The sequence below is a fragment of the Bombus terrestris genome, chromosome 8 (assembly GCF_910591885.1).
Source record: "Bombus terrestris chromosome 8, iyBomTerr1.2, whole genome shotgun sequence".
Classification (NCBI taxonomy): Eukaryota; Metazoa; Arthropoda; class Insecta; order Hymenoptera; family Apidae; genus Bombus; species Bombus terrestris.
This window is the reverse complement of record NC_063276.1, coordinates 7,649,615-7,661,665: the sequence shown is the minus strand read 5'-3', so window position 1 is coordinate 7,661,665 and position 12,051 is coordinate 7,649,615. Positions and strand designations below refer to the sequence as shown.

The 12,051-nt window shown below is 36.6% G+C and overlaps 1 protein-coding gene and 1 long non-coding RNA gene across 6 annotated transcripts in view; one reads left to right on the top strand and one right to left on the bottom strand.

Moving 5' to 3' along the window:
- The window catches only part of LOC105666015, a 12,447-nt gene extending 4,525 nt beyond the window's left edge, over positions 1-7,922 (top strand). For 3 of the 4 annotated variants that reach the window (XR_007225028.1, XR_007225029.1, XR_001098946.3), the window contains exons 2-4: positions 6,093-6,208; positions 6,289-6,462; positions 6,540-7,922. This is a non-coding gene — a long non-coding RNA (uncharacterized LOC105666015). The remainder of the gene's footprint in view (positions 1-6,092; positions 6,209-6,288; positions 6,463-6,539) is intronic. The other variant, XR_007225030.1, reaches the window with a different exon arrangement.
- LOC100643895 (sorting nexin-27) lies at positions 2,686-12,051 on the bottom strand. 2 transcript variants are annotated; one of them, XM_012311269.2, is made up of 7 exons: positions 11,687-12,051; positions 5,031-5,168; positions 4,489-4,713; positions 4,087-4,397; positions 3,555-3,793; positions 3,176-3,457; positions 2,686-2,838 (listed from the first exon to the last, which is right to left on the bottom strand). In XM_012311269.2, the coding sequence occupies exons 1-7, from the start codon at positions 12,013-12,015 to the stop codon at positions 2,770-2,772; spliced, it is 1,593 nt and encodes a 530-aa protein (XP_012166659.1). In that variant the 5' UTR covers positions 12,016-12,051; the 3' UTR covers positions 2,686-2,769. The 2 variants fall into 2 exon arrangements, with proteins under 2 accessions (XP_012166659.1, XP_012166660.1); XM_012311270.3 differs by lacking the exon at positions 11,687-12,051 and adding an exon at positions 5,239-6,097.

The window sequence follows — 12,051 nt, the reverse complement described above, 5'->3', positions numbered from 1 at the left end:
ACGCGATAACGAACATAAATCAAATTTAGTAAATAATTTTCACATGCATGCTCTAAAAATGTAAAGCTAGCGATTCGGAGCAATGTAACTTGGACGTATATTTCTTTGCTTAATATCCTTTCTAATTTCTCTCGAAAATATTTCTATCGTCGACTACATGATTTACATGTAACGACATAACTTCGTCAGAAATATTGTTGCCGCAAAACACATAATTGCTTATACCGACGCTACCGATGAAACTCGAATAATTAATTATTTATAATTAATTCATCAATTAATGGAATAATATATCACAAAAAAAAATATAAAAATCCTACGGCCGTTTCTGCCAATCGATGCGACCTTCGGCTAAAGTCTATTTATGGTATTTTAATACTTGTTCGGTACTTCGTGTACTGCGCTTTCACGAATTATAAACTTAAAGCAATAAATATTCGCGCAGGTAACGCCTAATACGACCAAGCTACTAGTATTTATAGATTTTTGTCGGAAAAATTGAAGGAAAACTCATAACTTAAAACAAGAGGTAATCGTATTGGCGAAGTTACAAACCATTGCTCGATGCTTGAATTATAAGCAAACTTCGTAACATCGTGATACTACAATTTTCAGTTCCGAGCCTCGAGAAACCGAAGGTCCACCTTCGTTCGTCTTCGTTTAAATATAATTACGGGCGAATTTTCAACAATAATTTGCAGATCATTTTGCACAGTTCCCATATAGTAGAATTATTGATAGGATAAAAATCAAAAATCGTCATTGTGTACTTCCCTGATTGATCGATCTATATGAGCGGAACAGATACATATATACATAAGTAGATTTATATTTCAGACGTACATATTTATATATCTGATCGGATAGTACTGTGTTCAATGCGTGAAATTCCCATAAAAATAATCAAAACTTCCCTGCTTAAATATTGTACAGTATTGAACGATAATCAATCACCTTAGATTAATTCGATCAATTGAACTTGAATTATCAGAAATCTTCGCGAACAGAACATTTGTTTCATTTAAACAAAAAGGTTCTCATTATTCTTACGGCACTTCAAGGATTATACTCTTAATGCTACTAACGTTATCTCCCTCTTCGATATCCTTAGGATAAACCATTCGGCTTCTGCTGCCTCAAAAATCACGCGCAATTCATTTCGAATAAAGTTTAAAAACATTAACGATAGTTATACATCTATTTCTATAATTATTATCTGCCGAGGCTTCTCTCGTTGTTGAACAAACGAATCGTTCGGAACGGAAGTGCGGAAGATCGCAAAGCCTATCGATGGAAAGCAAGTTGAAGAAAGAGACAAGGAAAAAATAGAGAGACCATAACGTCGAATGTGGTGTTCCTAGCGATCGATTGGTTCCGAACAATTCGCTGTTCCATCGGTTAACACGACGAACAGGCCAAGATGCTTTAAAGGTTCATCAGTGTATTTACCGATCTTAAAGACGCTAAAATTATTCATATATAATCGTTTCGTTCTTATTATCTGTATCTTCTTTAACAATGTCACTGAGTATTATCTTTCTTTGCTCATCTGCTATGGCGTTCTACCCATGTCTTTCTTTAACTTTTAACGTTTCTCTTAAGTCTTATTTATATTTGTGGGATCTTGCCGCTCGTTTCTTCCATCGTTAAATCATCGTTACCTGAAGTTTTATCTTTAGACAAACGTTTACACACGTTACGAATGTTGTCTTCGTATAATGGAGGATAATGAAGTGTATTTGTTTGTGAATTTAACGATGAGTTCAACGTCTAAGCACAGCTACGGTTTTTAAGTTGGATCGCGTCTCGTTTACAATCTCTGGTATACGTATATTCACCATTTGTACACTACCGGCGTGCGACTACACGAGATCGGATCGAAAACAATTTTTACTTTATACTTTTGCATTTTTAATAGTAAAAATATAGCTTCGGGAAAAAGTAATCTGTGCTATCGTTCAAACCACTATTACGCTTACTTTACACACATGATAACATGAACTGGATATTGGGAAAATCTCTACTTCGTTATCAAGTACATACAACCGTATACGTAGATGAAAACAGACTGGAAAAAAATGTAAAAAGAAAAAATGAAAAAAATGCGCACAGAGTATAAAGGAAACTAACCCTTAAAAGATAATACTTGTTGGTTAAGTTTATATACTCATAAGAATTCAACGAACAAAAGTTGGCGATACCTATTAGGCTAGTAGAAAGGAACGTCTCGTAATTCAATGATTCTCTCGATCGAGACCGAAAGTTACGTTACACACGATGAACGATAGGCCAATGAATAGGTTCATCTATTCGTCTGGTGTTTTAGTATGATACTATAGCAACAATATCTTACATAGAAAGTAATGCGATCGCTCAGTATTCTTCCCTTTCTAACTAAAGTAGCGCAATCTACGATAGAAGTGTTATTAGCTAGAGATACAACGATACGTTTACTCCCATCTGATGCTGATGTTTGCTCTTTTGTTTAGAACAAAAGGAAAATGTTAATTTTCTAGTAGTACTTTTCGTATTTGCAATACTATTAAAAGATCGTACACTAACACGTAACAGATGCACTGTGTTAATAGCATCGTGAAACTAATGAAACAGGAGTCTGGTGTGATTAGGGTGTCCCGTTAATTTTTGAATCGTCTTAGAAAAGTAATCCTAATAAAAAAGTTCTTACTACAAAGATAAGTGAATTGTGTCCGATGAGACGATACCTTTGCTATTATGCACCATACACGTTTTTTAACGCCGCACGTTACCTCATTCTCCTGGATCGTCCCACTTTGCTTCTTCGGCTATTCGGTCAAAACAATCTGACAGGAACGTGTACTGCAAATAAAACGTAATATATTCGATCGTAAATATGCAAAATAGTTTGATTAAATCGTAACGATACAACAAGAAAAAAGAAATGGAAAAGACAGATCATGAATAATGTAACAGCGTCCTCTCACAACATATCACCTATACATAGCGAGTAAACAGATTATTAACTATGATATTATCATACAACATCCAGGTAAAAATAGAAAGTAAAGAACGACACGTAAAACAGCATTGCTCTGCTATCAAAAGAAATGACTGCAATCAATGTACAGTAACACGTTTCAGTAAGTTATTGAAATTCATCTTTTGAATAAGAAAAAAGGGGGAACTCACTACTTACATAAGGTGTGAAAAGCTTTAGCCAACGCGGTGGACGGTTATCTTGGCGCGTGTATTGAAAGCAGAACGCCATTCCTTCTTCGTCTACCTCCCATCGAGTAATGGTGTTCCAGTGAAATTCAACGACTTGAGATTCCAAAGTGCCGTCCTCCTTCGCTGCGTGTAGCTTAAATGCCGGTGTTCCAACAGCGGGAACAACGTGTCCTTCCTTTCGTGAGTCGCACGCACAATGAGGGAACACGATATCGCCGTAACCGCTCAATTCTTTCGCTAGTTTTAGGTACTACAAACAAAAAGATAAGAAGGGAATGTGAATACAAGACTTTTGAAACTGACGAGGGTACAGCACATATTACATAGAAATAAAAGGTCGCTCGTACCTCGTGTTTCCTCGACGCGTCTTGCAATGCTTTCAACTGATACAATCTCTCGCCGGCCGTAATGTGTCCTCTGTTAACTTCGTCCACAGTTTGCCAGAAGGTCCAGGTTAATGCTTGCTCGTTGAGTGGTCTATTTACATTGAAAAGCCACCTTCTTATTGCTAAACACGTCACACTGGCGGTCGAGTAATTTTGAACGTACAAAGTATGAGGATGTTCATGGGGTTGCAGCTTTCTTTCTGCGAAACGAACGGTATTCTATTAAAACGAATGACATCTCTGGATATATTACAGTAGTTAACAATAGACCTTGCCACACATCCATATTTTCCAATGAAGCGCTTTTTATCAGATTCTACACTTCATTTTTAATATATTCATATATTCATTTAATATATTCTTTTCATATATGTACTTTGATCTAATTAATTATCATGTAAATATTATAATAAATACAATCGTGTGTCAATACTTTTTTGTAGCCACTGTATTAAATAATTCGGTCTATTGAATTTACTTCCAAATTACGTACCGAAATTATATTCCACGATCTCGAAAAGATAAAAGTATTTCGCGGTTTCCGCGTCTAGTCCCACTCTACTGCAAACTGCATCGTATACGTCACTGACAGAGGCAGCTTTAGCAACCGTTATGGTAACAACCTCGCGATCCGGCAATAGTACTTTTAAATCGACAGCTGGACCTTGATCCCCATCCTCTTCGAGTCTATCGGCCAAGAATTCTTGCATGATATCGCTTTCGGCAATTACACGCACGGCGCAAACCTTCTCCAAATACTGTTCTAACCCGCGCCTTCTCGCGTCCAGTTGAAGCTCGCTCAATCTACGCACAAGTATGACAATATTTACATATAAAAACACGTCAGACGTACAAGTCGAGCCGAAAAATTCGGAATTTGATGTGGATATCATACTGAAATGGCCATTTTCCTGGTAGCTTAGGGAAGTTAAAACCGATAAATTCCTTCTTCAGTGCCATATGCAGTGCAGCGAATTCTCGATAGCGTCGAGAGCACAAATGTCTGCCTGCCATGTGAACGTTGAAAACCACATAACGCTCATGCTTCCTCTCGCGGACGTGATAATCCGGCACGCTGATAGGTAGAGATCGCTTCTCGCTGTAGTCCACCGATGCATAACTAGGAGAAAGCGTAATCGACCAATATAAATGCGCGAAAAGCGAAAACAAGAAATCATTTAATACGCTTGAAAATCTATCGCAAGATCTTTAAACGCTCCAAAAGTCTCGAAATCTTTAAACTCATTGACATACAAATTTTTTCGCACCGGACGATCCCATCGCCTGATAGATGACTGTGCATGTCAATAGATCGAGAACTTAAGAATCCATCTTTAAGAGATCTTAGAAGATTTTAAGCACCTAAGTCTCTCTAAAATTTGAAGATTTTATCTCTTAAAGAGACTATCACGATAGATCGTAAGGCAACTTGCGTACCTTAAATCTTCGAAAGGTTCTAACTTTTCCGCTTCCTGCGGCGTAACGGAGATAACAGTCAGCGTTAAGACATCACCCCCTGACTTGATCAAATCCACCACTTGCTTGTGGGTGGCTCCCTCGACGTTCACATTATTTCTGTAACAAGACCAAGTCTTTATCTTCCAAAAAGTACATCTACAAATCATTTCACACATCTTTCTTTTACCCTGCCGTGATTGCTTTGAACCGCGAGTCAAGATTCGGCCCGCGACGTCCACGATTTTCCATCCACTCGCATTGAACTGCAGTGACATAACACGTCAACATTTTATAGTTTTATCACCACGATATCGGGAAAAAGTTGTCAACTGTTGCAAAATCAGAGCAGTGACTTGTTACGCTCTGTTCAGACTACACTCGAAGCTACACAGCGAGGAAAGAAAACAAATGTTGCGGTTTCTTTCCTTCTTTCTTTCTCTGCCCAGTCGCGATTCCGTGGCTAGTTTTGACTTTCACAACTAAAAGAAACACAGGAGGAAAGGAAGGAGGAAAACAGGTGACCAGCCTTGGTCGAACTTCGAATTCCACGCGTGAAAGGACGACTGTTATTGGTCGCGAGAGGAGGCACGACTCTGCGATCGATTTGCGATCTACACTCCAGCTAAGCATAAACAGTGCACTTTATACTTATCCCTATCGACCTCGTATCCCCCCCTTCATCTTAACTTTATTTTATTATCTTTGATTTTATTGCGAACTGGGTTGACCAGATAATGTCACGCGTTGTAAACGGAAAAAAATTACTACGCTTCTGATTATTAATATTCTTGTCGCATACGATGACTTTTCATCGAGGATCAATTTATACAGCGATCGGCGAAAGTATTTGAATATCTTCCATCTTTATGCATATATTGCGTTAAGAATCAAGAGTATAATTGTTAAGCTCGAGTTTTATCAATTTATTGCGAGAGATAAACTTTCTTCGCAACTTTCCTGCCATGGGCTGTTAATAGACTCGTACGACAATGCGAGTATATTTAATGAGAGTTGCTATTTTTACAGCAAACCGTTTTTCAGGTGTTCTGCGCGTCTGTCCCGGATAAGTATCGGAGCAACAGAAAATCGCCTCGCTTCTCTTACGATTTAGCACAATGTAATTTGACCTGAGCATACTGTAATGTAATCATTGAATGGTAAGGGCGACTAATATTGACCAAAGATAAAAATAGAATTATCGAAACTGATTTTAAAATGTTTTATTATAATATTCTAGTCAAGATTGCTTGAAAAAAAAAAAAAGAAGGAAAGAAGGGAGAAGAACAGAAGATAAGGAAATGGATTTGCCAAGATATATGGGTCTCGATAAAACTATCGTTTGTTTCTTTATCGCGTGCTACTTTTCTTACGACGCAGTCTGGTCGAAAGAGGATACCAATCATGTAAAAATGTACGTAATCATGTAATATATAATTGCCAGGAATTACATAAACGTAAACTGCGAAACTCTTTGCTTTTTCTTTCCAGTTTAATCTCGCAAACGACCGAATACTTCGAGCGTGCTAAAAACGCTCCAAGATAGGATTTAATATACTCATCGTTGATTGATAACTGACGACGTTTACAATTATCAACATGCGATACTATCTGCATTGCATTCACGGTTAATCGTACGTTGACCTTATCCGAAAGAAAAATAAATCCTACAGATTTGATCACCAATTCAATTCTATTCGTTTCCATCAAAGGCTTTCAGTTCTCCAGGCTTTAATCGACACAGTCGCGGACGTAATTGAAGGGAAAGCTAAGCAAGCAAATCGCGATGAATTCGCTGAATGAACGATAACACGGTAGTACTCGGTGTTTCTCCAAGTGTCGCAGAATCGATCATTCGTCAAGAAAAAAATCACATACACGTAACGTGTTGCAATTTCTTTAAAAATATCGATAAAATTCCTTTATCGAGAGTTCTTGTTATTAATCGTCATTATGATCACGTTACTTTTCCACAATATTTTTCGCACTTAGCGCAAGATGTAACGTAGAAAAGAGGTCATATACATATATCTGAATGCCAAGCGTATTTACATTTATCGGTATGTCAACCAAACGATACATTTCAACAGGAGCGAGATAATCTGCTCTTACGATGAAAATGTGAACTAGTTATCTATTAGTCAGTTACTAAACACAATGTCATGACAAACATGAAAGAGTAACAGCACGGACGAAGTATGCATAACGTACGGCTAATATACATCAGGAAACTTCGTATTTCATCGATTTAGAACGGTGAATTCGAGAAATTGTATTTGTGGCAATAGCTAAGCCGCGGATGTTTATGCATTTCTGAAAAATTTAAAGACGTACAAATCTTTAGACTCTCTCTATATGTAAAATGTAAAAATATGTAAAATATGTAAAATGATCTCTATATGTAAAAAAAACATATAACATATTCAAAGCATAGTGTTTCATATAACGTTTTGCATTTGAAACAAATTATCACATAGATTTTACTTTTTCAGTTAATAATGTAACTAAATTTGCATAAACACTGGTGGTCTAGTAATCACTGAAGTTACAAAATATCTAGTGCCGCATCGCGTGAAATAAATCATTCATCAGTGATCATTATTTGCATTCTTGTACATACAATTACGTCTGCGTAAAATTAACCCGTACATAATACATTAAACAGACAATAATAAATAACTTTGCGCAGTTATTAAAGAGTTTCGAGAAAATTCAACGTTATGTTTATTTACGAATTTCTTATTCTTCAAATTTACAAAACCAAGCACGAGATCTTGGCCTTCTTTATTAAATTAAACTTAGATATTAGTAATACGATAACTACAAACATTAGCCTATGGTCTAATTGAATAAAGCATGTAGCGTTTCTTCATACCAGTTGTTCATTCATATAATTACTCAGCTATTCCAATGAAACCGGTCCAGGTGCAACTAGTAAAACAGATTGCAGATATAAACGGTATCAGATGAATCGATGGCAAAAATAAGATTGTACGTGAAGAGATACAGGAACTGAAGAAATATTTTTTCCACCGACTCTCTTGAACCGTATCTGAATATTAAAAAATAAATATTACGTATATACAAATTATATAGATAAATAAAGTATATATAAACTTCCTACGTCGAACAGTTAGGAAATTATTCCTTACAGATTAGATGATATCGTTATTTCTTACTCGTATCCACCTTAACGACTGATACGGAATTATTTCTAACACCCTACTCTTTTGTCCACATTTCCTGGTATTACTTCCAAGTTTCGTTTAAAGCTTTGCGGTTTTCTTCTTTTTTTTCTGAGGCACATAATCGCGTCGAAGAAACACCCGTTTCGCTCTAATTTAATATCGTGTCCTTGGCGGCTGAAAAGTCCATCCACGAGATCGCCACGCGTACGTGTAACCACTTGTTAGAAGCCGTACAAGGGACAAATCTTCTCAAGCAAGCTTCGATGCTTGATGAAGCTAGCGTATCGAAGAGAAGAATGAAATTTCTAAGTCGACCTTGTCTCAATTTTGCGTTAATTGTATATAGGTATTTTGCTAAGCGAACGTATTAACTCTTTATGTTATCGAGTTGCTTTCTACAGAATTTACTTTCTACTCTAATTACCATCGTCAGCGTGTGTGTAAATGATAAAAAAAAAGGTTACTGTAAATAGTAGATGTAGGTACTTACTTACGTGATTAACGTCTGATTTCTCGAGTTGGTTCAACTAAGTACAGTGACCTATTGCGCGTACTCGAGATAAGGAATTAACTAATAAACCTTGATACATTTTTCCCTGGGAACAATGTCTTCTGTTAATCTTCCTTGGACAAAAACAAAGTCACAAAGCAAACTGTTTACGTCTGGGAATCGTGTGCTTATACAAGTTTTGTTTTCATAACGATAGTTATATACAGTGACTCGTGTGAATATTTCAATATCTATAGGAATGTTTTACAAGTGCATTATATATGTTACGCGAAACATCTTGAAATTTCATTAACGCTATAGTGAGACACGAATGTCATTAATGCAGTGATACAGACATGATCAAATTTGACACAAATCTGGAAGTGTACAGAAAAAGTTACAAGATATTTTTTCCAAGTATATATTTTACAGAGATCGGGAAATTATTTAGACAATTAATAATTATCCAGTATTTGATAGAAACGTCTTTAACACTTATTATATATGCCGTGAATCGTGTTTTCCTATTCGTTTTCAATGACGCCCCACGCGAATAAAATTAACAAACCAACAAGTTTACAGTACCATTAGACGATCATTACAGAATCGTTAGAATCCACGTACGTATTACCATATGTCTGTTCTTTTTTGCCTTGACATTACGTTTTATACCGATAATAATTATGCAACAGGCGGTAAATTTATTTGTCAGTCAGTAAAATGTTTTTAAATATATCTTGCAGCTGATAATACATCTAAGTCCGCCCGCAAGTTAAATGACATATGCTTCGGACGGAACTTAAATTTATTTTTTCCATTCTAATCGTATCGTAACAACAGCTGTTATGCATGAAACTTTTTTAAAACGTTCATTGGACTTGTGGTAAATAAGAATATTACGAATTATACGTCGGAGAAAGAATTTAAAAAGCCATGCTTAATTCTAAGTAGCTTTCCTATTGATACATCGATCACATAAAAATCAGAGATTGCACTTCCATTTCATAAATGGGGAATAACACTGAAAGCTAAAAGATTAGAGTAGGAATTCCCGAAGAAATGGGAAAGAAAATTAACTTCATCCCAGTTAACGTATCACGATGTTTAAATTGATAAATTATCGCACGCTTCGTTGAAATTCCAATTGCGAAGGCGATTACCGATCTTGCGAAATCAACGGCGAAAGATCGGGCCGATAATAATACTGTTGCGTTTTCTAATGCAGAAAAAGATAAGAAAAACACCAGGTCGGAAGTACCAGGAAATGGAGGGGAGGTGGACAAGAAAAGGCTGTCGACATGATACGTTCTCATATTTCGTTCGCGCGAATTTAAAATGATCGGTCAAAAACAGAGAAATATTAGTCAAATATCAATTGCTATCTAGATTACAGCAAATACGCGCTAACATTTACTTTATTATTACAAAATATAAAAATAACAAAGTTGAAATGCAAAAATTGTCTTTGGATCCTGTCGCGATCCTCCAGTTTTTATATTTCAATTTTGCTCTCATTACAGTAAACAAAAAGTATATTTTGTAATGGCTTAAAAAGATTTCAACGTAACATTTTTAAACGAGAGATCATGCACACCAATAAGATCTTTTTCATATTTTGTTAAAACCTGAGATATTTTTCTATGTTAGAAAAGTACAAATGGATCGAAAATGGTCGAAACAATGCAGCTGCATTAATGTCATGAGGTACATAAGAAGCTTCATTCAATTTAAATTCGTCTGGCTGATTAAGCAGCAGAGACTACTGTATCAAAACATATTTCCGTTATAAACAAGAGCGAAAGCGACGAAATAAATATCATTCCGAATTTTATTACATGTTGGTTATTGTTGGTTATTTAACGCAAATTTACGTGTTTAATTACCTCGTACAGGTATAATTAGCATAATGACCGGTTTAAAATAAGGCCAAAGAATAGTTTCAGTCAAGAGTCAAGTCGGCAAACTTTTTCAACGATTCGAATCGACTTTTCGGAACGTCAAAATGCGCGATCGAAACTTGAGTAGTTCTGAATAACTTTGATCGCGACAATTACATAGTATCGCGTCGATAAAGCAGCTTTTCATTTAGAAAGTCGTCATTCCTCGATATAAATCGGAGATCTACACATGAGACTGGCATAAATCAGGAGAATAAATGTTATGATGTTTTTGATTTGCAAACTCGACACTGCGTCATATTTCCTCCAACGTGGAAACGTATTACTGTTTTATAGCAACAACATTCTTTCTTATAAAAATACAAACAAAAGAACCTACTTACGAAGTACAAGGCGTGTATGTTTGTCTGTACCGTTATTTCAGTTACATCGATACGACGATTACGTTTCTAATCGAATAATATATTCTGATGTTTGAGAATTAAAATGGAAAACTCTCGACTGATCGATATAGATTTTCCTTTCCAAGAGCGTCTGTTTTACAGATCTTCTAAATATCTTCTAAAATATATATCTATGTAGATAATACTGATCGTTAACAAAAGGATATACAGCGAAAAAATCGAAAATCGAGTGAAACAAAATATTAGCTCACAGAATTAAATGTTCATTTCCTGATAGAATAGCAGGATCAGGTGAAATGTAAACCTAGCTCAGAAACCATCTTCCGTACTGGGAGAGATTACGTCTAACCAGTGAAATTGATTAAAACAAGCAGTATCGATAAAGCTTAAAGCAAACAGCAATTCGGCTGTCCAATCTATGCGGTTAACAATTTTCAGGTAACCCGTTACAATTCGCACACAGTGGATACAACGAGTGGTTGCGTGCGATCTTTATCCCGTAAATATCTAATAAGAAATACTCTTACTTCTCAGATGAGGTAAAAGTCGGTACTCGTTTGACAGGTAAACGTACAATGATCAGATCGTAAGCTAAAAAGCGTAGACAAACAAAATGATCGAAAAGAAAACAAACGAAGCGAGAGAGTGGATTACTCACACTTCTAATATGCGATCGCCTTTTCGTACACCGGCTTTCTCAGCAGCACCTCGAGGTAATACAGCGCTGACATGCTGAAGCGGCGCGTACAATTGTCCGTTGATGCTTCTGAGCTGTCCACCCTCGCTGACCTGACCGCGTACATTGAACCCAAAACCAGTCTCAGTTTTGTAAATGATGACGCATCTTGGCCCCTGTCCGATCGGATTTGTCTGGTTTACCGGGTGTTGAGGCACGCGCCCGTTGGTGATCATCGTCACGCTCGCGTTTCTCGTTACGTCCTCGTTCGCGGCTGGCAAGCGCTGCACCTCCGACTCGCAGTCCGCCATCTTACTCTCTGACCGCCCATTGATCTTTCTTTCATA

Excerpts from the sequence above, each read along its gene's own strand:
- LOC100643895 (XM_012311269.2), bottom strand. The coding sequence starts at position 12,015 with ATGGCGGACTGCGAGTCGGAGGTGCAGCGCTTGCCAGCCGCGAACGAG. Across the intron at positions 5,169-11,686 it reads GGCGATCGCATATTAGAAGT|AAATAATGTGAACGTCGAGG; the intron begins GTGAGTAATCCA and ends GTCTTGTTACAG. Across the intron at positions 2,839-3,175 it reads TAAAGCTTTTCACACCTTAT|TACACGTTCCTGTCAGATTG; the intron begins GTAAGTAGTGAG and ends TTTTATTTGCAG.